The sequence below is a fragment of the Saccopteryx bilineata genome, chromosome 5 (assembly GCF_036850765.1).
Source record: "Saccopteryx bilineata isolate mSacBil1 chromosome 5, mSacBil1_pri_phased_curated, whole genome shotgun sequence".
Lineage (NCBI taxonomy): Eukaryota > Metazoa > Chordata > Mammalia > Chiroptera > Emballonuridae > Saccopteryx > Saccopteryx bilineata.
In genome coordinates this window covers 263,287,381-263,312,801 of record NC_089494.1, presented here as the reverse complement: position 1 = coordinate 263,312,801, position 25,421 = coordinate 263,287,381, and the positions used below count along the sequence as shown (strand labels likewise).

The 25,421-nt window shown below is 59.7% G+C and overlaps 1 protein-coding gene across 11 annotated transcripts in view; it reads left to right on the top strand.

The window, feature by feature from the left end:
* The window catches only part of ABLIM2 (actin binding LIM protein family member 2), a 136,940-nt gene that overhangs the window by 39,655 nt on the left and 71,864 nt on the right, over positions 1–25,421 (top strand). For all 11 annotated transcript variants that reach the window (XM_066233865.1, XM_066233854.1, XM_066233860.1 and 8 more), the window contains exons 2-6: positions 3,052–3,195; positions 12,574–12,757; positions 19,768–19,883; positions 21,499–21,625; positions 23,795–23,888. In XM_066233865.1, coding sequence (XP_066089962.1) covers positions 3,052–3,195; positions 12,574–12,757; positions 19,768–19,883; positions 21,499–21,625; positions 23,795–23,888 — 665 coding nt within the window. The remainder of the gene's footprint in view (positions 1–3,051; positions 3,196–12,573; positions 12,758–19,767; positions 19,884–21,498; positions 21,626–23,794; positions 23,889–25,421) is intronic.

The window sequence follows — 25,421 nt, the reverse complement described above, 5'->3', positions numbered from 1 at the left end:
ACGGAGGCCCAGGAGCCTCAAGGATGCTCCAGGTGGGTGGAGCTGGTCCTCCCACAAAGCCGTGACTTAAAGCAGCTCCCCAGGAACGCAAATATAGCTCTGGTAACCAGGGAGCTGGAGATTCAGGCTGTGAGATCTTGAACGGGGAAAATGGCTGTTGTGTGTATTGCACACTTAGGGTTTGCTGGCCCCTGGGTCGGCACATTTTTGTCCATGGTCTGGAGAGGGGATGTGTGCTGAGGGTGGCAGTCTGGGAGTTCTGGGTCCCAGCGTGTCGGAGGTGGGTCTAGGGCTGCACCCTCAGCACCTGACCTCGCAGCCTGTAGTGCCCCAGGACTCTGACACTGACCCCCGTACCCCCCGCCCACCCGTGGGGGTGGTTTGAGGTTCCCTCACACTGGATTTGGGCCAGTTTCCGGCAGTGTAAGGACATGCCTCGTGCACTTGTGGAGAGACGATGGCATGTTGTCCTTTGTGTGCCTCACAGACAGACGAGAAGGTGACCGTGTGGACGGTCTCTGCCCCCACCCCTGCGATCTCGACTTGACCTCGGACTGGGACTCGGTTGTCCGTCAGCCTCGTGTGAGCCCCGGGCAGCTGGGCTGTGCGCAGTGTGAGCTGGCACTCGCTGCCTGAGGTTTCAGACCTCGATCGCAACCACTTCTTCCTCCCTGGGCGTCTTCAGTGCAAGCCCGGGACACCCTCACTTTCTGCCTCTTCCCATCAAGTGTGTGAAATAATCGATGTGGTGGTCCCTGCAGTGATTCTACTGAAAAGGACGGGGAGGGGACATCGAATGCTTTTGACAATTAACCCCGAGCTGGAAATGCCACCATCACTCCTGGGCGCAGGCCCAGCTCCACCAGCCTGCTGCTCGGTGTCCTGGCTCCTCTGGGAACGCGAGGCAGGCTGGCCCCAGGCCAGGTGCCACTTGTCACCCTTCCTGCACCTGCTTCCCCGGGCAGGGCGGCTTCTCGTCCCCAGACAGCTGGCACCCCACTCCCTGTGGGGCACTCAGAGCCCTCCTTCCAGGAAGACCTGCTCCCGGGCCTGGCCCTGGTCCCTCTGTGCCACCAGCCGAGGGCAGGGACTGCAGGGAGGACAGGAGCCCTGCTCTGGCCACACTGGGGACTGTCGGGAAGTGGGGGTCTGGGGGGGACCGGCTGGAGGAATGTCCTCTGTCTGGGACCTGCCCCCTCAGTTTCACAGTGGGGACGGGAGACCTGCCGGGCCTGGTGCTCCGTCAGTGCTGGTGTTCAGCAGGGGTGTGTGTGTGTGTGTGTGTGTGTCTGTGTGTGTATGTATCTGTGTGTGTGTGTATCTGTGTGTGTGTGTGTATGTGTGTATCTGTGTGTGTGTGTGTGTGTGTATGAATATGCCTAAATGCCGACTGGAGCGTGGCAGGTGTCGGCCGGGCCTGCCCACCTCCACTGGGCCCACCTGTGGTTCCAGCAGCCAGGTGGGCCGCCGCCCGCACCTGCAGACGTCCCAACTCAGGTGCCCCGGAGCTCCCCTGGCTGCTGTCCCTTGAGCTCCCGCTGACCCCCGGACTCACCCAGCCCAGGCACCACGCAGCCCAGAAAGGGGGGACGGGGTTCTGCCTTTGGGGTGCCCCCTCCCAGAGGGCAGGAGGTAGGATCAGTGCCCAGCCCCTTTCTTCTGAAGCACCGTGTGGGCGATGAGGGAGGATTCCGTGGAGGGCCCCGAGGGGTGGCCCGCTGGCCCACAGCGGTAGCCAGCTCAGTGACGTGCCTGTCAGTGACTCCGCCTTCTCCCTGCCACACCCCAACCCCTCACCCCTTCTTGCCACCTGGGTGCCCCATCCTTGTCTCAGCCTTGGGTCAGGGGGACCCAGATCAAAACAGAGGGCGGCATCAGGTGTGGAGCTCAGCGAGGAGCCCACAGGAAAAAGCAACGGCTCTTCACGCAGATCCGGCTGTAGCAGGGGGCCGGCCGCTGTCACTTGCATTGGGGAGACCCCAAGGTGGGCAGAGGGGTGGGTGGGGAGCTTCCTGATGGAGACCCTGGGGCCCAGGGGTCCTGGTGGAGCCTGGAGCCGGCTGCCGGGGCAGCAGCAAGACGGGGTGTCCAGTGGTGGGATTCAAATAATTTAACAACCAGTTCTCTGCCCTAATGACCGTTTTAAGTATAAAAAAAGATATACCGAAAGGTAGTTTATTATTTCATGCGTTTGGTCCAGCCCGCTGGGGTCCCTGCGTGGGCCGCGCGCTCTGCCTGGCAGGCCCTTGTGCCGCCTGCAGCTCTGCCATCCAACCAGATGCCCCTCGCGTGGCAAGTGACTCCGCTGGGGGAGGGCTGGTCCCCAGCCCCGGGCCCCCCCGGCCCTGGCTGTGCCCTGTGGGTTGTCACTGCTGCTCACTGTCTGCACCACTGGCGGCAGCTCCTTGAAGGGCGTTCTTTGGGCCCACGTCTCACTGCTGGCCTCTCTCGGTGCGTTTGGAGGGTGCAGGGCACGGTGCCCCCCCCCCACCTCAGCAGCCCCTAACCGTCCACCCTGACCTGTCCCTACATGGGTTTCCGATGCCTCCGTACACATCTTAGGCTGTGGCTGGAGGACAGCCATGATATCCAGGGCAGTGTCCCCGGACACAGAGGGACTCTGAGGACGCTCACAGAAGGACGGTGGCCAGAGTGCCTGCATTTGAAAGGACTCAGTCTCCCGGCTGCACTAGGCTGCCCAGCTCACTGGAGTGGCAGCGGTCTGTGTGTGGGGGGGTGTTCTGAGGGCCTGGCTCGTGCCAGGTCAAGGCTGCCGGGGAAAGGCCACCCTTGGGGAGGGGGTAGCGATCTGCCCGTCACTGCAGGTGTGCCTGCAGAGACAGGGAGCAGGAGCCCCTCATGGGGGGTGGTGATCATGTGATTCGATTCCCACCGGTCCTCGCACCATTGCGGTCAGCGCCCCTATGCCTGACCGCCTGCCCACTAACGCCGGTCAGCGCCCCCTGTGCCTGCCCGCCTGCCCACTAATGCCGGTCAGTGCCCCCTGTGCCTGCCCGCCCGCCCACTAATGCCGCTCCTTTCCCCCGACAGTGTCGGAGCCGCAGGCCGCCCACAGCGCACTGGAGAAGCCGCCGGGCTCGGCCATCCTGTGCACCACCTGTGGGGACGTGTGCAAGGGGGAGGTGCTGCGCGTCCAGAGCAAGTATTTCCACATCAAGTGCTTCGTGTGCAAAGGTGAGTGTACGTGCATGCGAGCAAGCATGCGAGGGGCCTCCTGCTGCGACTCGGGGGCCAGAGCAGCGTGGCCACAGCGGGGGCCCCTCAGATCTGAAATCTGGGAGAGTCCGGAGTCCAGAGCCTTTTTACAGCAATGTGACCTTTTCTGTGGGGCCCGTGTCACGCTAGTGTGACAGAGGAATCCGCTCGCGTGGGGCGGGATGGAGGACGGGGCCAGGCACCAAGGACTGTCCTCACACGGTGCGCCCAGTGTCCGGGGCCTCAGATCCAGGGCCAGAGCAACTGTGGCCACTGGGGCCCCAGAACCAGAGCAAGTGGCCAGTGTTGGTGGTGTGCGCTCCACTGTGTGCTGCCCACGGGCCTGCACCGGCCACACTCGGGGGCCCCCACTCGGAGCAGGATGAGAACATTACCATCCTTCCCAAGAGAAAATGGCCCTTTATTTTCCCTGATTATATAAGAATAATGTGACATACCAAATTCAAATAATAATCAAAGAGATGAGATAAAATAAAAAAATAAAAGAAAAAACCGCGAAGCGTCCCGCCATCCAGGCAGTTCACGCAAGCCGCCCCCTCCCTCCCTCCTTGTGCTGAAGTTAACGCACTTCTGGTGAGCACGTGTGTTCACATTTAGCTTCCTAAAAATATGAGCATGAAGGCCCTGGCCGGTTGGCTCAGTGGTAGAGCGTCGGCCCGGCGTGTGGAAGTCCCAGGTTCGATAAATGGCCAGGGCACACAGGAGAGGCGCCCATCTGCTTCTCCACCCCTCCCCTTCTCCCCTTCTCTCCTTCTCTCTGTATCTCTTCCCCTCCCCCAGCCAAGGCTCCATTGGAGCAAAGTTGTCCCGGGCGCTGAGGATGGCTCCATGGCCTCTGCCTCAGGTGCTAGAATGGCTTTGGTTGCAACAGAGCGATGCCCCAGACGGGCAGAGCATCGCCCCCTGGTGGGCGTGCCGGGTGGATCCCAGTGGGGCGCATGAGGGATTCTGTCTCTCTGTCTCCCTGCTTCATACTTCAGAAAAATACATAAAAATGAAAAATATCTGAGCAGGAGCACTTGGGGGAAGGGGTGGGCAGATCAAGGCCACGTGCCATGGAGCCCAAGCCCACAGGGTACACGGTTTTGAGGGAATTGTATTAGCCGTGCTAGGGACACTATTTTCTTCTGCGGGGAGCAGGGCCAGCACGCTGCTATCCAGGGTGTGTGGTCTAGGCCTGTGTGTGCATGGGGGGCGGGGCGGGGCTGCTGAGTGCAGCAGAGTGGGGGGGGAGACGGCAGGTGAGCCCCACCCCGGGACCTCTGCCTGCAGCCCCCAGTCAGCGGCAGGCACCCTGTGAAGACCGTGTGGTCCTGCTGTTTGGGAAAAAAAAAATCTTGAGAGCCACCGGCCATGATTCCTCTACGTCGCCCGGGGAGGGTCCGGAGGTGGCCCTGGTGTCTGGTGGCCTTGGAGGGTCCGAGCACAGCGTGGCAGACGCTGGGGTGGCTGGTGGCGGGGTGGGGCTTTGACTGAGGGAAGGTGGTGGGCACTACCAGAGATGTTCACCTCTGGGCCCTGTGGGGGCGGTGCCATTCCTGGCAGGAGTGGGCATGCCCTGGGTCCCCAATCCCGTTCCCGCCCTCAGAGGTGCTGTGGCTCCATCTCTGGGCCGGGTGGCCGTCAGGGACAACACTGAGGGTCCCTTGATGCCTCTGAATTTCCTGGACCCAGGAGTCCCCCACGGGTCAGCAGCCCGGCTCATTCCCGCTGCCCTCACAGAAGCTGCCGGAGTCCTGCCGAGGGGGATGTGGGCACCCCAGGAGGGGGCCTGGGGGCTGGTGGGAGAGGCGAGGGAGATTCCCCAGGCGGGCACAGCCTGGGAAGCCTCTGTTCTGGGAAGAGGAGCCCCCACAGGTGGTGCCGGGAGCATGGGGACCCTCTGTGCCCCCCAGACCAGGGCGCCTGCGCTCGTGACGCCACGCCCACCGCCCTGTGGGCTCCAGGATGAAGGGGCTGTGCCCGCGCAAGGAGACCGTTCCCTGGAGAAGGTGGCCGTGGCCCTGGTTGGCGCCCGCCCTGCCTGGAGTGTCCCTTCCCCTCCCCCAGGGCTCCCAGGCCACCGCGGGGTTTGTCTGGTTTAATCTCCTCTCCAGAAAGGCCCATTGGCTGCATTGCTGAAAAGCACAATCCGTGAGGTGGCTCTTTCCAAAAAGCTTATTTTGGAAGACAGGGAGGAAACACCCATTGTATTTAAAAGGGCTCCTGTAAGCGCAGGTCTCGGCAGCACAATAAAAGGCCGGGACCCCTAGAACTGAGTCGTCACCTGGTTTGACCCCGCGGGGTTTGATCGGAGGTGGGGACTGCCCCAGGGGGTCCCCTCCCCACAGTGCCACTGGGGCGGCCACGTCGTCGTCCTCTGAGGTTCACCTCCGTGGGGGGCATCTTTTTTTATTTATTTTTTATTTTTTCAAATTTATTTATTAAATTTAATGCAGTGACATTGATAAATCAGGGTACATATGTTGAGAGAAAACATCTCTAGATTATTTTGACATTTGATTGTGCTGTATACCCCTCTCCCAAAGTTAAATTGTCTTCTGTCACCTTCTATCTGGTTTTCTTTGTGCCCCTCCCCTCCCCCAACCCCTCTCTCCTTCTTCACCCCATCCCCCCACCCCCCACCCCTGTTGCCATCACATTCTTGTTCATGTCTCTGAGTCTCATTTTTATGTCCCTTCTATGTATGGATTCATGTAGTTCTTAGTTTTTTTTCTGATTTACTTCTTTCACTCCGTATAATGTTATCAAGGTCCATCCATGTTGTTGTAAATGATCCGATGTCATCATTTCTTATGGCTGAGTAGTATTCCATAGTATATATATACCAAAGCTTTTTAATCCACTCGTCCTCTGACGGACACTTGGGCTGTTTCCAGATCTTCGCTATTGTGAACAATGCTGCCACAAACATGGGGGTGCATTTCTCCTTTTCGAGCCGTTCTATGGTGTCCTTGGGGTATATTCCTAAAAGTGGGATAGCTGGGTCAAAAGGCAGTTTGATTTTCAGTTTTTTGAGGAATCTCCATACTGTTTTCCACAGTGGCTGCACCAGTCTGCATTCCCACCAGCAGTGCAAGAGGGTTCCCTTTTCTCCACATCCTCGCCAGCACTTATTCTGTGTTGTTTTGTTGATGAGCGCCATTCTGACTGGTGTGAGGTGGTATCTCATTGTGGTTTTAATTTGCATTTCTCTAATGATTAGTGATGTTGAGCATTTTTTCATATGCCTGTTGGCCATCTGTATGTCCTCTTTGTAGAAGTGTCTATTCATCTCTTTTGCCCATTTTTGGATTGGATTGTTTGTCTTCCTGGTGTTGAGATTTACGAGTTCTTTATAAATTTTGGTTATTAACCCGTGGGGGGCATCTTGCTTCACCTGCAGAAGAAGGAACTGAGTGGCTGGGACTTCCTGCGAGCGTTCGGCTCGAGAACTTCCTGGTCCTGGGTCAGTCTTTCGTGTGGGCTGTCATGAGTCAGCGAAGGTGCCTTTGGAGGAATGGAGAAGAACGCCCAGCCCAGCGGTCTTAACCCCAGGGACACCTGTCACCTTCGCAGGAAGCCTGGGGGTAGCCCCTCGCCCCAGAGTCGGTTAATTTGATGGCTCAACAAGGTCATCAGAGAGCCAGGTTCTTTCTCCACGCCCCCGCCCCATGCTCTCGCCCCCTCAGCCTGTGCACGGCAGCATGCCTCCCTCGTGGTCTCAGAGTAGCTGCGGGAGCGCCAAGCATCGCATCCTCACAGGGTGACACTCAGCCCTGGGGAAGGGAGTTGCACGGCGTGAGGGGCTCTCTCCCTGCAGGACGCTCCTTTTGATCAGGGAGGAGAACCCTTTCCCCGAGGTCCCCGCTGACCTCCAGAATGATTCATTGGCCAGAACTGGGTCATCTGTCCACCCCGCCGGCAAAGAGGAACAGGAGGGTGGTGACTGATGGTTGTGTCCGTCCCCGGGGGGCATGTTGCCAGTAAATCAGGGCAGGTCTGCTGGTGCAGAGGACGGTTGTGCCGATTCTGATCCTGCCACAGTGGCACTTGCTGGACGTGCCTCGGTTTATCCGGGGACCTCCATGAGCGAGATGGCATCATCATCCGGACCCACGCCGAGGCTGTGATGCCTGAGGCTCTGCGTTCCAATCCCACCGCTGCTGCCCCAGCTCAGCGGACCCTGGACACATGTCAGCCTCGTTTCCATCAGCCGCTATTTACTGGGCACCTACTCTGTGCGGGCGTGCTCTGGGTGCTGAGGGTGCATCCATGAACGACACAGACATCCCTGTCCCCGTGGAGGTGGCATCCCAGAGCGGGGAGACAGACGGTCAGCACTGGACAGGACGCAGAAGTGCATTCTAGCACGTGCTGGAAAGTGCTAGGGAAGGGAAGAAAGGAGCAAGACAAAGGCGGGGTTCGGGGTGTCGGGCGTTATCAGGGAGGGCTTCCTGGAGGAGGGACCTTTGAGCGAGGACTGAGGGAAGGGAGAGCGTAGCTGCGGGTACGGAGCACATCCAGGTCTGTAGAAGGAGCCCAGGAGGCAGGAGGGAGGGGAGCCAGCCTGTCGGGGAGGTGAGCCCACCTGCCCTCCTGTGACCTGGTGACGGTGGGCGGGGTGTCCACAGGGACACCTCCATCTGGAGACTGCAGGTGAGCCCACCTGCCCTCCTGTGACCTGGTGACGGTGGGCGGGGTGCCCACAGGGACACCTCCATCTGGAGACTGCAGGGAGCCAGGCCCAGAGCCACTCTGGGTCCACAAGGCCACCGTGAAAAATGCCTGCACACTCGCCTTCTGGGATGTTCCCAGGGCCTTTATGGGAGACCCACCAAGGGCCTCGGGGACAAAGCAGAGCTCCAGACAGATGTGTCACCCCCGGCCGGGGCACAGGTCGCTCTGCACAGCCTGACCCCTGAGGGCGTGCCAGGACCCGGGACCGCGGGCACAGCTGTGGAACATCTCGGCAGGAAGGACTCTCCGATGACGTGGCCTGTTATTTCAGGTGGCGTGTCCGAGGCGGAGGTCAGGATGGACCTGGGCGATACAGCCCTGCCCGCCCTGAGCCTGCTCTCTCCCACGCAACACACGAACCCCCGCGTCCTCTGCTTTGCTTTGTGTGGTAATGCCCCCCACCCACCCACACGCAAACCCCCGCATCCTCTGCTTTGCTTTTTTTTTTTTTTTCATTTTTCTGAAGCTGGAAACGGGGAGAGACAGTCAGACAGACTCCCGCATGCGCCCGACCGGGATCCACCCGGCACGCCCACCAGGGGGCGACGCTCTGCCCACCAGGGGGCGATGCTCTGCCCATCCTGGGCGTCGCCATGTTGCAACCAGAGCCACTCTAGCGCCTGAGGCAGAAGCCACAGAGCCATCCTCAGCGCCCGGGCCATCTTTGCTCCAATGGAGCCTTAGCTGCGGGAGGGGAAGAGAGAGACAGAGAGGAAAGCGCGGCGGAGGTGTGGAGAAGCAAATGGGCGCTTCTCCTGTGTGCCCTGGCCGGGAATCGAACCTGGGTCCTCCGCACGCTAGGCCGACGCTCTACCGCTGAGCCAACCGGCCAGGGCTCCTCTGCTTTGCTTTGTGTGGTAATGCCCCCCACCCACCCACACAGAAGCACCCGATCGCCCCCGGGAACTGCCGTCAGTATTGAGGTTTGCAGCCCGGCAAGTTGGCCTTTGTACTGTCTTAACTGAGCACCGTGCTGTGTGCCTACGTCTGAGCCTGAACTGTTCACCTCGAGGACCGAAGATCGCGGCCTCCATCGGATAAGCTCCTCACCGTGCGTCTCGGCATCTGCCCGTGCTCCCCTACGTGCACGGCCCACACGGACTGCCCCCCACTCTGCTTCCGGACATTCGTGTTGATTCTAGCCCAGCACCTGGCTAATCGCTTCCCCAAACCTCACCTCTGTGATTTCTTACAACAGCCGAGCCAGATGAGCATGGTGAACCCTATTTAACAGAGGAGAACTCAGGCTCAGAGAGGGTAAGTGACCTACCCAAGGTCACACAGCCGGGAGAGCCGGCGTGAGGACTCCGACCCGGGCTGCCTGTCTCTGAAGCCCAGTGATCATTTACCACAGGATCCATTTGTGATGCTGTAGCCAGCATGAGGGACAGGCCATCCATGGGTAGTCCTGGTCACTTCCTCTGGCTAGAGATCACTGGGTCAAAGGGTGAAAACGGTTTTCACATTCTTTCGAGTCAGTGCCAAGTGCTCTTCCAGGAAGCACCATCCCACCACTGCCCGCCCCTCCTGACCGTTTCTCATAAGTGACCACAGTGAGTGCCGAGGGCTGACCCTCAGGTCACCCACAGCTGCCCCTGCAACCCCCGTTAGTCTGGGCTGATCCAATTGGCTAAATAGAATGTAACAACAAGCCACAGTCTTGATTAGGGTTGTAAAGTTACGAGTGAACTTAGACTTTTATTTGTAGCAGGCAGAGGTCTGGGTTCGACTGCCCGGCCCTGACCTCTGTGAACGTGGGCGGCCACAGTCCGATCGGTAGCGGTGTAACTGGGACGAGGTGGCCCCTGCCGGGCCGGCTCGTGGGGCAGGTGTGGCGGGAAGGGCATCTCCTTCCCTGTCCTGGCAACTCCGTGATGGGGACTCGTGTGTCCTGGTGGGGCGCGAGGTCCGCCTTCACATCCGGGTCCTCCAGGGAATGTCAGCGCCCTCACACCCTTACTAGGAACAGAAACACAGCCAGGTGCAGTCAGGGTGTCCCCAGGACATTCTCCTGCTCAAGGGCCTAATTGTTACAGGCGGGGTTTGCAGAAAAGGACAGTAGTGACCCAGTCAGGCCCCAGATAGCCCATTCTTCCCATGTCGGGGACATCTGTCTGCCTGTGTCATGAGGCAGATTCAGCTACAGGTTTTCACTCTCAGGAGGGTGTGAGGAGGTTTTCACTCTCGGGAGGGTGTGAGGAGGTTTTCACTCTCGGGAGGGTGTGAGGAGGTTTCCAACTGGCCTGGCCTCTGGCCTCTGGGGTGAGTGACATCAGCACGGGCACAGCCTGGACAGGGTCCCTCTACACGACTCGGGGCGTACAGGTTTTCACTCTCAGGAGGGTGTGAAGAGGTTTTCACTCTCGGGAGGGTGTGAGGAGGTTTTCACTCTTGGGAGGGTGTGAAGAGGTTTCCAACTGGCCTGGCCTCTGGCCTCTGGGGTGAGTGACATCAGCACAGGCACAGCCTGGACAGGGTTCCCCCCCACGATTCGGGGCGTACGTCACGCTAGCTCCTTTGTGCTGCATTTCCACCTTTGCGGAGGGCTCGCTGCTCCGGTTGGGACAAGGAGGCCCAGAGAGGTCAGGAACTTGCCCAGGGTCACACAGCACAGGCCCAGGTAGAGCCGGGATCTGAGTCCAGGCAGCGCCCACAGCTGGGCCCGCAGCTGCTCAGCTGACATCTTGCCTGTCCGAGGAGCCAACGTGCCCTTGGAGAAGAGGAATGAAGGATTTCCAACCGCTCCAGTGACCATCACCGGCACACAGCTCCTGCTCCCTGGGGTGTGGGGAGGGGACAGGGAGACCAGGAGAGGCCACCGCCCCACCCTGAGCTGGCAGGTGGCAGGTGGCGGGTGGGGGATGCGCACCGTCAGGCGCTGAGAGGGGCACAGCTGACCAGACTGAGTCGAGGGGACTCTGGGGGACCCCAAGACCCCGTGGGTTCAGTTTCCAGACCTCCCCAGATGCTCTCTTGAGACGTGACCTTCTGGGTAGAGGAGGGCAGCTGGGTGGCCCCTTGTCCTTCAGACTCCCAGAACACCAAGCAGGGAACGGGTCAGAAATCAGGCCCCCTGATGGGACCCCAGGAACTCCCCTGTCACCACCATACGATCATCAAGGGCTACATGAGAAAGGTTTTATGTTGTACATTGAATAACCTACCAGAACGTGTAACCCGTGTGTTGCTTCGATCGCTTTGTACTGAGTTGTGATAATGACCAATCAGAACAATTCGTTAAATATGAGAAGCCTTGTGACCACAGATATTGCTAGGAAATCGATTTCCATGTTGACTTGGGAATTTGCAGAGAACAGTACAGGTGTTTTAATCTTTAAAATACGTGAGATGTGCATACAGCTCTGGGCAGGGGCGTGCAAACACGCTCTCCAGGCAAAACAGGGTGAGGTGGCGTTCCTGCTCGTGCCGAGCGCTGGGAGGTGGGCTTTGTGAGTGATGGGGGTCTCCCTTTAGCGTCCACATTCCGCTGGACGGGCTCCAACAGAACAACGTCAGGACTGAGAGCTCACCAGACGTGCCGTCCTCTGGCATCGTGAACGTTCAGTGAGAACGTGTAGGTGTCGACTCAGCAACGTGCGAGGCTGGGCGGGTTCTCAAGGCTCTGGAGCCTGCGACCGCTGAGGGCTGGGCGGGTTTTCAAGGCTCTGGCGCCTGCGACCGCTGAGGGCTGGGCGGGTTTTCAAGGCTCTGGAGCCTGTGACCGCTGAGGGCTGGGCGGGTTTTCAAGGCTCTGGAGCCTGTGACCGCTGAGGGCTGGGCGGGTTTTCAAGGCTCTGGAGCCTGTGACCGCTGAGGGCTGGGCGGGTTTTCAAGGCTCTGGCGCCTGTGACCCGCCAGGACCGGGCCTGGCCTGGCCGAGGTGCTGGGCTGCAGGGACCTCCCGGGGGCCTCTGGCAGGGAGGGCGGGCCGGGCCGGGCGCTCCCTCTGCTGCCGTGCCTGGCTTTCACGTGCCCCTGGGGCTGGAGGGGCAGTTTGTGGGGTGAAGGCTCAGGTGCCCTGGTGGCCAGCTGTCCCAAGGGCCGATGTCCTGTTCTCCCCCTGGCAGCGTGCTCCCAGCCCTCCACAGGCACTGCAGTGCCGCTTCCAGGGGCAGGAGGGGTGTGTTAGGGTCAGGGGTAATAGGGTTCACGGTCAAGTGTCTCAGGCCTCACGCCCTCTTGCAGAGGGTCCAGCCTTGTCCACATGGCGTGGGGGAGGGGCAGGAAGCTTCACAGTGGTCTTGAGGAGGGGCTGACCACAGGGATTCATCTGTTATCTGCCACATGGGACCTCCCCACCCAGACCAGAGCCTAGCGCATAGTGGGTGCCTTTCTGATCCATTCAGTTCTGCGCTGGGACAGTGAGCATCAGCGCTTCACCCTGGTGGGGTCCCGGAGTGAGGGAGGGAGACTGGTGTCCTCCCAGCTCGGTGCCCCTTTCTGGAAGCTTCCACAGAGGGGCCGGAGCTGGAGCCTGTGCCTGGCCCTCCCCCCACCCAAGGTCTCACAGTCAGCCACCCGAGCCTCCCGTCTGTGTCAGGTGGGGGGCCGTCTGGGGTGGGTCCGCTCGGGGTGCGTCCCTGCCTGCTAACACCTGCCTGGCGTGCTCTCCCCTAGCCTGCGGCTGCGACCTGGCCGAGGGCGGCTTCTTCGTGCGCCAGGGCGAGTACATCTGCACGCAGGACTACCAGAGGCTGTACGGCACCCGCTGCTTCAGCTGCGACCAGTTCATCGAGGGCGAGGTGGTGTCGGCGCTGGGCAAGACCTACCACCCCGACTGCTTCGTGTGCGCCGTCTGCCGGTGAGCGGGGCACCAGGCTCCTGCGCCTGCCCGGGGGGGGTCCTCCCCCTCCGTCCCCCTGCCCTCCCTGGGGGGCACAGTGGCAGAGGGCAAGCAGGGCCCAGCCAAGGGCCGGCAGGTGCACCTGGATGGCCGCCCCCCACTGCCCACCCTCTCGCCGCCCCAGACCCTGCGGCCTCCGCCCTTGCTCGAAGCACAGGACCGATCCTTCCCCGGGCACAGAGGCAGCAGCACCAAGGCTGCAGGCCCGTGGCCTCCGCTGGCTTCCGGAAAGGCCGCCCCCCCCCCCCGCCCGTGCCCTCCTCGGCCTCCCCGCACCCCCTCCTCCCCTTGTCCGCAGCCCCCACACATTCCGTCTCTCCTGTCGGGACGGCGGTGTCCACGCTGCAGCCCCTCCTCACCACCCACGCCGCTCCTCTGCACGTCCACCCGCACGTCCTGTTCTCACGCCCCCTGTCCCCGATTGGTGGGTGGCACCACCACTCAATCCACGTGCACGAGCCCCAAGCATGGGCATCTTCCGTGGTGCCTCCTCCCTTCCCAGAATTCTCTTGGCCACTGTCCCTGCTCTGACCTCAAAACTGTCTGCTGGGGTCGTGTCGCGATCTCCGTTGCTGGGGTCCCCATCCCCCCTCTGCCTGTCACTGTCCTCCTTGCCCCTCCCCCCCCCCGTGGCCTCCAAGCTCCTTAGCCCGGCTGGGAGGAGCTTCCCAGCCGGGGCCAGTTCTCTGTCCATCTGCTCATTCAGCCAGGCTTTCTACGTGCCTACGCGGGCCAGACACTGGTGACACGTATTAGCATATACTCCACAGGGCTCGGGCCCAGAAATACCACAGTGCAGCGGGAGGGGCCTCCCAGAGCCTTGCCCACTGGGTGCACTCCCCACCCCCATGCTTCCCAGAGCCTTGCCCACTGGGTGCACTCCCCACCCCCACGCCATCGCACCCTGGACCGACGCTCTCCTGGACCCCGACTTCTCTAGCAACGTGTCCATGGAGCAGCTGGTGTGAGCCCGGTGTGGGCGGGGGTCGGTCTGGTCCCTCTCTGGTCTGGCTGGCTGCAGAGCAGGCGCACGTCCCTCTCTGGTCTGGCTGGCTGCAGAGCAGGTGCGTGGTGACTGGCGCTGGAGGTAGACTGAGATCCTAACGCTCAGCAGCAGGCCCACGGGCTCCCCTCTCTGCCTGGCACCTCTGGGGGCACAGGCCCCCTCTCTGCCTGGCACCTCTGGGAGCACAGGCCCACGGGCTCCCCTCTCTGCCTGGCACCTCTGGGGGCACAGGCCCCACGGGCCCCCTCTCTGCCTGGCACCTCTGGGGGCACAGGCCCCACGGGCTCCCCTCTCTGCCTGGCACCTCTGGGGGCACAGGCCCACGGGCTCCCCTCTCTGCCTGGCACCTCTGGGGGCACAGGCCCCACGGGCTCCCTCTCTGCCTGGCACCTCTGGGGGCACAGGCCCCACGGGCCCCCCTCTCTGCCTGGCACCTCTGGGGGCACAGCAGGGAGGCAGCCTTCTCCCCTGCACAGCCACAGGCTCCTTGCTCCCGGGGAGGGAGGGGGTGTTCCATTTCGGGAAAACAAAGACTAAAACCCCCGGAGTCTATTCTGCTCTGTTCTCTCTGTCTCACCACACCCAGCTTAGCGGGGACTTTTTGGAGTGTCTGTAGTTACAACACGTGAGCCAGACAGAAACGAAAGCTCGGTACAGGGGATGTTGAGAGAGGGAGGGACGATGACAGGGAACATTTCTAACAGGAGAGTCGGCATGTGTGTGTGTGGCGTGCGTGGGTCAGAGCTCCCCCGAGGACTGTCTCGATGTTTGATTTCTGAGCACTTCGCTCAGAGCTGAGGCCTGACGTAATCACGGTGGACCTGAGAGATCACCTCTGGACAATCTGCTATTTTAAAAGTGAGACCGGACAGCTCAGTCATGCTGGTGACTGGACCTACCCATCCACTACAAACAACTGGGAAATGGGAGAAAATATACAAAACGAGGCACTGGGTCCCAGGCGGCTCAGGACGGAGAGAAGGAAGATGAAGGGATGGGGCCCCAGGGCTGCCCCGACCTGCTGCCTGGTGCAAGGAGGGGACCCTCTGGAGCGTGGCGTTCCTGCCGGTAGGTGATGGTGATCCGAGGGGCAGCAGCATGCAGAATGCAGAGAGCGGCTGGACGGAAGCTCTGGAGAGCTGCAGAGAGGGGTGTGCAGTTTTTGACCAGAGCCGAGTCGACGTTGAGGAATTTCACAGGGTGAGGCAAAGAGGAATTTCCCAGGGTGACCAGTTGCTGTAAGCTCAGCAGGTCCCAGGGCCGGAAGAGATTGAGTTCTGCCCGGCACGGACAGTCCTTGCTGCACAGCAGGGTATGCAGTAGGCACATCAGGCACGCCGCGCCTTACGGGTGGGACTAAACCCTGGGCACAGGCCACGACAACCCTGCACTGACCAAGTACAAGTGAGAAACCTCAAAGAGACCAGGCTGACCCACAAACACGCCAAGCTGCCTGTCAACGCCGAGCTCAACACTCTTTACCGGAAGGAAAGAAAACCCAGCGCTCGGCACTGTAAACCTGACGGCGTTCCACAGGCCGTCAGACGCTGCTGCTCACAGGGAGACAAAAATGTGACGGAAGCTGAGACGGCAGCCGTGACAATGACCCAGAAACGGGAGCAAGGACGACACTCGCGGTGACTCTGACACAGCCTTGTGGACGTGTTCAGGTTGTTCAAGGAATGTTACCATCTCCAAAATGAAAATTCCCTGGAAGGAATTAGCAGATTAGCTTTTGCAGAGGAAGATATTGGTGAACTTGAAGACATAGCTATAGACTCTTTTCCCCTAAGGCAAAGGGGGGGGGGACTGAAAAATTTGAATAGAGATTCAGTGATCTGTGGCTATAGGGTTATTTGTCTGTCCCTCGAGGTTGGGAGGGGGAGACCCAGGGGATGGGAGAAGATGGAAATTTTTGAGGAAATTAAGGCTGAAAAATGTCCAGATGTGATGTAAACTATAAACTCATATTTCCAAAAATCTCAGAATAAACACAACAAAAGCCTACCAAGCCCACCATAATCAAATTTATGAGGTATAGAAGTAGGAAGAAAATCTTAAAAGCAGCAAGAGAAAAACACACACACACACACACACACACACACGTTATAGACAATAGACTAAGAGAATGTCCATGGACTTCTCATTTGAAACTAGGTGCACCAGAAGACAATGAACAGCACCTATAAAGAACTGAAAGAAAAAAGCTATCAAACAATTCTATACCAAGCCCCCCCCCCCCAAAAAAAGAAAAACTTTTAAAAATGAAGACAAGCCCTGGCCTGTTGGCTCAGCGGTAGAGCGTCGGCCTAGCGTGCAGAGGCCCCAGGTTCGATTCCTGGCCAGGGCACACAGGAGAAGCGCCCATTTGCTTCTCCACTCCTCTGCTGCGCCTTCCTCTCTGTCTCTCTCTTCCCCTCCCGCAGCCAAGGCTCCATTGGAGCAAAGATGGCCCGGGCGCTGGGGATGGCTCTGTGGCCTCTGCCTCAGGCGCTAGAGTGGCTCTGGTCACAACATGGCGACGCCCAGGATGGGCAGAGCATCGCCCCCTGGTGGGCAGAGCGTCGCTCCTGGTGGGTGTGCCGGGTGGATCCCGGTCGGGTGCATGCGGGAGTCTGTCTGACTGTCTCTCCCTGTTTCCAGCTTCAGAAAAATGCAAAATGCAAAAAAAAAAAAATTAAAAAAAAAAATGAAGACAAGACTGTTAAGGGTTTGATCTTCCTTCTTGAGGGTGATAAAAAAAATCTTCAGATTGGTTTGGGGGATGGTTGTACAACTCTGGATACAGTGACAACCTTTGAATGGTACGTGGACTTTAAAGCATCCGTGAATAAAAGTGTCAATAAAGCTGTCACACACACACACACACACACACACAAATGAAGACTTGTGTAGGCACACACAAGTTTAAGAGAATATGTTGCCAGAAGTCAGCTCTGCACCTACAACAAAGTTACAGGAAATTCTGCAACCAGAAGAAAAATGTCAGAAGACACCAAGAAGATGCAGAAAGCAAGCCATCAGCTGGTAGATAGTATATATTTGAGGAAGGACTGGGATCCACAATATATAAAGTCAATAAAAAGAAAACAAAAAAGAAAAGAAAAGAAAAACCCAGTAAAAAATGGACAGAAGAGTTTAACCGATAGTGCACAAAAGAATACATATGAATGACCAGTAAACAGATGAAGCAAGCTGGATTAGCCACCAGGGAAATGCAGATTAGAATTATGTTGACGTAGCTTTACAGAGCCACTAGCATGACTGAAACTAAGAGATGGATGGTGTCAAGTGTTGGCGAAGATGTGAAGCAGAAGGAACTCTCATGCATTCCTGGTGGGAACGCAAAGTGGTATACAGTAATCTCCATGGAAACCAGCTTGCCACACACACCTGGTTAGTATATGACCCCAGTACTTCCACTCCTCAGGGTTCACCGAGAGAAATGAACACTCATATCCGGCAGACAGACTGCCAGCAAACGACTTTAGCAGCTGTACTTGTCACAGCCCCACATTGGAAAGAATCCAGGTGCCACTCAGCAGTGAGGGGACCCTGTGATTGGCTCATCCACGCAAAGAAACACGATCGGGCAGTGAAGACAGGAACACACTACTGGTGTGTGCAGCCACACGAAGGAACCTCCGACGTGATGCTGAGCAGGACGTCCAGGACTGTGTGCCGTGGGGTCCCATTTATATGAATGACGTTCCAGAAGGGCAAGGCTAACCCATAGCAACAGAATGTCATTGTGGTTGCCTGGGCCAGGGTGGTGATGGGTGATTGCAGGTGATCCCAGGGGACTTTGTTCAGTGGACAGGATATCCCACATCATGTCTGTAGTGTTGGTTACATGAGCGTGTCCACTAGTCAAAATGGACTGCAATGATGTTGAATTCGTGAATGACAGCTGCCATTTATTCAACTCCTCCTGGGTCCAAGATGGTATGTTTGATGGATAGATTGATGGATGGATGATGGATGGATGGATGGATGGATGCATGGATGCATGGATGCACAGATGCATGGATGGATGGATGGATGCATGGATGATGGATGGATGGGTGGATGGATAGATGGATGGATGCATGGATGCACGGATGCACAGATGCACGGATGGATGGATGCATGCATGGATAATGGATGGATGGATGCATAGATGATGAATGGATGGGTGGGTGGATGGATAGATGGATGGATGCACAGATGCATGAATGATGGCTGGATGATGGATACATGGATGGATGCATGGACACATAGATGCATGGATACATAGATGGATGGATGGGTGGATAGATGGATGGATGAATGGGTGGGTGGATGGATAGATGGATGGATGCATGGATGATGGATGGATGGGTGGGTGGGTGGATGGATAGATGGATGGATGCATGGATGGATGGATAGGTAGGTAAATGGATGGACGGATGGATGGATGGACAGATAGGTGGATGGCTGGATGAGTAACAACCCTGTGACACAGGTATTATTAGTCCCACTTTCTAGGTGAGAGACAGGAACTCAGGAAGGCTGAGTAATGTGCTTTGGATTACACAGCCAGAGATTTGCTCAGACACATTCAGGGAAGGTGAGGGACTCCTGCTCTGTCCCAGGATTACCAAGCCGGCTGCAAGACAGTGTGCTGGAGAGAGGTCTGGAGACAGGCAGACCTCAGCGCTGAACACAGGACAGCAGACAGCTGGGAAGGCTGCGAGCCAGCAAGAGCTCGGGACCCTCACCTGGCCCCTCACTCACTCATTCGTTCATTTAACAATCACCCGTTGAGTACCTGGTATGTGTTGTCCAGCTCTGAGGAAGGCAGAGGAGAGATGACAAAGGCTTAGCCCCAGGAAGGGGCACATCCTGGTCCAGGTGGTTCTGTCCACAGGGTGCTGAGCTGAGGAAGGCACTGGCCCGTGGCTGCTGGGAGCTCAGTGGAGCAGGTGGCAGAGATGGAGGTGGTCAGGACCCACAGGCATGCTCTGGGCCCTTGTCCACAGGGGGCCTGGCCCCAGCTCACCAAACAGCAGCCACCTGATCCATCTCTCAGTCACCGAAGGAGAATTGGGGGGAGGGGGCTGCAAGGGTTGGGCCGGCCCTCTGCCCCTCAGGCAGCCTCGCCCCAGGCACCCAGGGCTGCACCCTTGCCTCGGGCCTGGGATCGGGGTGCAGTGAGCGGGTCACTTGCTTTGGGTGCGGGATTTAAGTGGCTGCCAAAACACTCAGCAATGAAGGTAAAATATACTTCAATGCGATATTGAAATGAATACAAAAAAATCCATGGTGAATAAAAGGCCAAACTTTTAAATAAAAATGGGACCCAAAGTTTAGTTCCCTGGTGTCTACAGGGCGTGTCCTGCTGTTGCCTCCTGCGAAGCCCAGGCAGGGAAGCCGGGAGCCAGGCGGGTCTGGGTCTGATCGAGCTCTGCCCTGCATTGGCTGTGTGTCCCTGGGACAGTTACGCATCCTCTCTGAACTTCAGCGTTCTCATCAACAGAGAACAAGCGATGACCAACTTGGACAGCCATCCCCACGTTGTGAAATGAGGCCCAGGGCCTGTCAGGGGCCTGTTGTTGTTGAGCTGATAGGAACAAAGCACCCGGGGCGGTGGGGTCAGAGGCGACAGGGGAGCGCGGGGGAGGCCACTGGTGAGGACCTTCTGGTTGAGTGCCAAGGGCCAAGCCCCGGGCACTGCCCTCGCCCTCACCCCTGTGGGACTGTGGTCCTACCTGCTGGTGGGGGGGGGGACCGGAGCCCAGATGGCAGGGACTAGTCTGAGATCACAGGACAGGGACACCGCAGCCCCTGGATGGAGGGACCTGCCCCCCTGGGCCTGGGCGCCCTCGTCCGTGAGGTCCCAGGGGTGGGGGAGGTGAGGGTGTGGATCTTGGGTGGGGCTCCCTCCGCCCCCGAGAAGAGCAGGAGGAGGTGGTCCTGGCTTATCATCGTCCTCTTGTTTCAGGTTGCCTTTTCCACCTGGGGACCGAGTGACCTTCAACGGAAAGGAATGCATGTGCCAGAAGTGTTCCCTGCCCAAGTCCGTGGGCAGCAGCACGCACCCGTCCCAGGGCCTCTGGAGTGAGTGGGCGCAGAGGGGCATGGGGGAGGGGCGAGGGGGAGGGCTGGCACTGAGCGGGGATAGGAGCAGGCATGGGGCAGGCTGGCACTGAGCGGGGACAGGAGCGGAGGAAGGGGCCGAGGCAGGAACCTCTGGTGCGCTCGTGCTGCTGAGCCTTGGCAGAGCCTGTGCCCGCCACCCTGTGCGCCATTCCTGCTTTTACATCTGACTCCCATCCTGCTTTCAGCCCAGCTCTGGTCTCCCTCTTCCAGGAAGCCCTCCTGGCCTACTTCTCCCTCTAGCTCACTTAGCTCCCCAGAGTTAATCTCAGGCCATCGGGAAGCCTTTGGAAGAACTGTTCAAAGGGCATTGAACTCTGGGCTTCTATGGTCAGGGGCTCCACATCCCAGGAGCCGGGCCAGGGTGTGTATACAGTAGGTGCTCAGTACATGGTTCTTACATGAAGAAGCAGGTGGTCATTCCCGTAAAAGCACGCACATCAGCTGGAGCGTCACTGGCCTGCGGAGGTCGGGCAGAGAGTGAGTGGGGTGGGCCCTGGCTCTTCCCAGCGGGCTTGGCTCTCCCGGGGGAGCAGGCACTGAGCAGGGGCCCTGGCACTCCAGGACCGGCAGCTGCCAGGATCCTGCCCCGTGTGTGAGGTCGCTGCAATGTCCCCGTGTCAGGCCCACGTGTCCTGGGACAGAGGAAGGGCTCCTGCTGACTCCCAGAGCCAGCCCCTTGCCCACGACCGACTTCTCCAGCGAAACACCTCCTCCCTGCCCACCCTGGTTGCCGCCTGCTCACTCACGTCTGCGCGCACTCATCCTCCCAGCCTGCTCGCTCACGTCTGCGCGCACTCATCCTCCCAGCCTGCTCGCTCACGTCTGCGCGCACTCATCCTCCCAGCCTGCTCGCTCACGTCTGCGCGCACTCATCCTCCCAGCCTGCTCGCTCACGTCTGCGCGCACTCATCCTCCCAGCCTGCTCGCTCACGTCTGCGCGCACTCATCCTCCCAGCCTGCTCGCTCACGTCTGCGCGCACTCATCCTCCCAGCCTGCTCGCTCACGTCTGCGCGCACTCATCCTCCCAGCCTGCTCGCTCGCTCACGTCTGCGCACACTCATTCTCCCAGCGGTACCCTGCCAGCCTCGGTGCGGCCGCGGGGTCCTGAGCGAGAGGAGAGCCCCCCACCCCGTTCCCTCAGGGCCCCGGATCTGGGAGCTCCAGTCTGCTTTTCCGTCATTTTCCGAAGCTGCATGTGGATTTAAGCGGTGTGATCACTTAGGAGAGCCAGAGCTTGAGCAGCAGTTCTGGGGACAGTTCTGGCTCTCGTTGGAGGTTGCACCTGCCACGCCCCGCCTCTGGCCCGCGGAGCTCCTGTCTCCCCAGCTCCTGCCTGGGCTGCGTGCACTCGGTGCTCAGCCACGCGGGAATGAACTTTGTGATCGGTTCTGTGCCTGCTCACGCCAGCTGTCGTGTGACAGGGCCCCACAAGCACTCCGGCGGGACTGTCCCCTCTGTCCACTAACACAGGGACAGTTTAACTGCTTTCGTGGTGTCTGGGGACACAGTGGTGAGTCCCCCCCCCCCCACTGCTCTCAGCTTAGGTGATGAAGTCTGGTTCTCACCTTCCAGGTTGCGGGGGCTGCGGCACAGAAATAAAGAACGGCCAGTCCCTGGTGGCTTTGGACAAGCACTGGCATCTGGGCTGCTTTACGTGCAAGACCTGCGGGAAGGAGCTGAATGCCGAGTACATCAGCAAGTGAGTGGGGTGGGGCAGGGTGCCCTCCTGCTGTGTGCCCTGAGCTGGGACCTGGCATGTCTGTCCCCACGGCTGGCCGGGCGCCTCCTCCCCCCCATCCTCGCTCTCCGACCCCGGCTTGCGGAGGGCAGAGGGAAAGGTGCGATGAGCAGTCTCTCGGGGTCAGAGCACGTCAGGGGCTCTTTGAGCGACTTCATGGAGCGCTGTGCCCGTTCTGATGCCCTGAGGGAACAGAATCATCGCAGGAACTGATTGTATTAAAAAAAAAAAAAGAAAGGCTCTGCCGTAGCCTGACCTGTGGTGGCGCAGTGGGTAGAGCGTTGGCCTGGAACGCTGAGGTCGCCGGTTCTAAACCCCGGGCTGGCCCGGTCAGGGCACATATGAGAAGCAACTGCTATGGCTTCCCGTTTCTTCCCCTCCTCTCTCTCTCAAGTCGATAACTAAAATCACACACGCACACACACACCAGCTCACACACGCACACGAGCACACGTCCCTCTGGGGGAAACTGAGTCAGGCTGCTGGGTGCACCCACGTTGGTTTCCCAGGTGACTCTGTGCTCGGTTCTGTCAGGAGGCTGTGCTGAGTCTCCGGACTCTTTCTTTCAAGTACACGTGACCCCACAGTGACCTCAAGATAGAGTGCTTTCAGCAGAAGGCTGTCTGTGCAGCAGGGTGAGTCTCCGTCATAGTGACGGACGGGGTGACTCAGAGGCAGCCTGGGGGACAGAGCGGTTAGAAGGAAGTGAAACGCCCAGCCCCCAGGACCCCCAGCCCCCAGGACGCCCAGCCCCCAGGACCCCCAGCCCCTAGGACCCGGAGCCGAGCACGCGGCTGCCCAGCCCACACTACTTAGCAGCCTCCAGACTGTCCCAGAATTGAGGAGGAGGGCGCGTTGGTGTTGCCATGGAGACGTTTTCTTTGAATCTCCTGGGTTTGCTGCAGATGCACCGTGTGGGAAGTCACACAGGGCCCCCAGGTCAGCGCAGTCGAGAGTGGCCCCTGGCGCCCAGTTTCCATCCTCACCCTCCACCCCCGTGAGGCTGTGAGCAGAGGCGGTCACTGCAGCCCCAGGGGCCTGTCACCCCACAGCAGGTCCCTCCCCTCTGCCAGGCGTCTTGCGCCCTGGGGAAGGTCAATCATAATAATCGTTGTGGCTATAAAGTGAGCGTCTGGCCGGGGCAGGGGAGGCAGCAGCTGTGCCTGCATTTTCTCCCGCCCACGACCCTGCCCGCCGCTCTGGTCTCACAGCTCCTTCTGTGGGCGCAGCGTCTACGCCACGTGCCCGAGTCCGCCCTGTGCCAAGGGCCCGTGCCCATGTGATGGGCACTCATCACTGATTCCTGGGCACCACCAGCTGCGCCTGGCACGGAGTAGGCACGGCGTACACAGGCGTGCGGTGGGCGGGCCCTCCCCTCCCCTCCCCCTCCCCTCCCCTCCCCTCCCCTCCCCCCCCCCCCCCCCCCCCCTCTCCCCCCCACTCCCCCTCCCCTCCCCTCCCCTCTCCTCCCCTCCCCTCCCCTCCCCTCCCCTCTCCTCCCCTCCCCTCCCCTCCCCGTGGCCCCTGCTCCTCCCTGCACTGCCGACACCTCTGCTGCCCCACCCGGGCAGCGCGGTTTCCCCTCAACTCACCACGCCCGCTCCCTGGTGTCGTGGCGTCCCTCAGACCTGGTCCTGGACACGGGCGCCTTTGTCCACATGCCCTTTGGGACTCATATAAATTTGCAGGGTGCCCAGAGCCATTTGGGAAGGAGCTAGAAGCCTTCCCGAGGAGCAGTCTGGCCGTTTCCCGCGCCGGGTGTGGGACGTGGGGCAGAGTGGACCCGAAGGAAGAGTCACGTCTGTGGAAACATCTTTTGGTTCCCAGACGCGGCTTCTGTTCCCTTGGCTCAACTTCCGGAGGCGCCACCGGCCCCTCACTCTGCCACTGGGCACGTGGCACCCGCTCTGGGCAGCACTGTGTCCCCATTCATGAAATGCGGCCATCATTGTAGTTTCTCGTGGGGGCTGGTGTGAGCGCCCCATGAACGCTCAGGGTGTTCCTGTTACTTGGAGGAGGAGGAAATGGGCTCGCCCCCATTTGTCGTGGCCCCTCTTGAAGGCGAGGGATGTCGGGTCTTGGGGGTTGCTGTGGTGACCCCGCCCATCCTGACTGCCTGGCTCATTGCAGGGACGGGCTCCCCTACTGCGAGGCCGACTACCATGCCAAGTTCGGCATCCGCTGTGACGGCTGTGAGAAGTACATCACGGGGCACGTGCTGGAGGTACGTCCTGCTCCAGGTGGACGCCGGGCTCTGCCTGCCCCACGGGAACCAAAAGGGGCCTCAAGGTGACCAACAGCCCCTGTGTTTGTGCAAGAATCAGAACCCAGAGTCTTTGCCCCCTCGTTCTCCCAGCTCTGCTAGAGGACAGCTGGGAGTCGAGTGCCACCTCCTCCAGGAAGCTCTCCTGGAGTGTGACACTCTGTCCTGGGCCCTTTAAAAGTTAATAGAGCTGGAGAAGTGGGAAGGACTGAAGGTCCTGGGCCTAGCCCTTCGAGTGTAGATGGGGAGTCTGAGGCCTGGAGCATTTCAAGTGCACAAGGAGGCAGGACTGTGTCCCCCATGGGAGGGCAGAGTGGTCGGTCCCCTTGCCGGCCAGGCCCCAGAGCACTTACCGGGCGGGTTCTCCTGGGAGCTGCCCGTGTGCTTCTTGATCTGGGTGGTGGTTACGTGGGCGTCTCCCTCGTGAAATAGCACGTGTTATACAATTTTCTGCGACTGTCCAGTAAGGGAGCTCCTGGGGAGGACTGGGACCAAGCCCCACCCACCGCTGCCCGGGCCAGCCCCTCCTCCACCTCACCCTGCTGTCCCTCCCTCAGCTCTGTGCTGGCTGGGGCAGGCGGAGGGATGGACCGTCCAGGGCCGGCCCCTGGTCCCTGAGGGAGCGCACAGGTGGCCAGAGGACCTCAGGGAGGAGCGAGGGGCTGAGCACTGGGAGGGGAGGAGGCGCAGACCCGGCCAAGGCACCAGAAGCTGCCTCTGGGGGTGAGGAGGGGCTGGGGGTTGAGGCTGCAAGGCTCCCCCCGCCCCCGGGGACGGACTGTGTGGATTTGATGTGCACTGTCAAGAGCTCCCTTCAGCTGCGCTGAGGCTGGACTGGAGGTCTGGGCGGGAGGACAGCCGGGGAGGGAGGGGCAGAGGACAGGCATTCCCCTGGCATCTCCAAGGATTCCGGCTCTGCCTGCAGCTGGTGCACGGGAGACCCCGTCGGTTCAGAAGGCTCCGCCGCTGGGATTCCTCATTGAACCCGGATTTACTTTTCCCACAGTTACGTTTGACGTCCAAGCCGCAGGCGCAGAGCTCCGAGGGGCCTCAGTGTGGCCTCCCTGCCAATCTCTCAACCCGGGGCTGGTGGGGAGGGGGCGGGGGCAAGGCGAGGTCACACCCGCCCCCACACAGTGCCGGCCCTCCTCCCCACAGTGGGAACTCCCTGGCTCTGTGGGGGCTCCGCCCTCCGCCCGCAGGGGCCCCTGAGGGTGGATGCGATTACACAGGCGCAGGTGCGCAGTGTGCAGGGCTCAGAGGAGGGGACGTCTCCCAGAACACCGTCCTAGTTCGCTGACCTTTAGGGCCGGTTTCCCTACAGGCTTTTCTCTCTCCCTGCGAGGTCATCACAGCTGATACCAGACCATTTTGGACAACTTCATATCCTGATTTTTCTCAACTCATATATACTTTGTAACAGATTCCTGTGCTTTTGTTTTCTTCCGTTTTGGTTTTTTGTAGCATGGGTCTTTTTTATTTACATAAAACAGT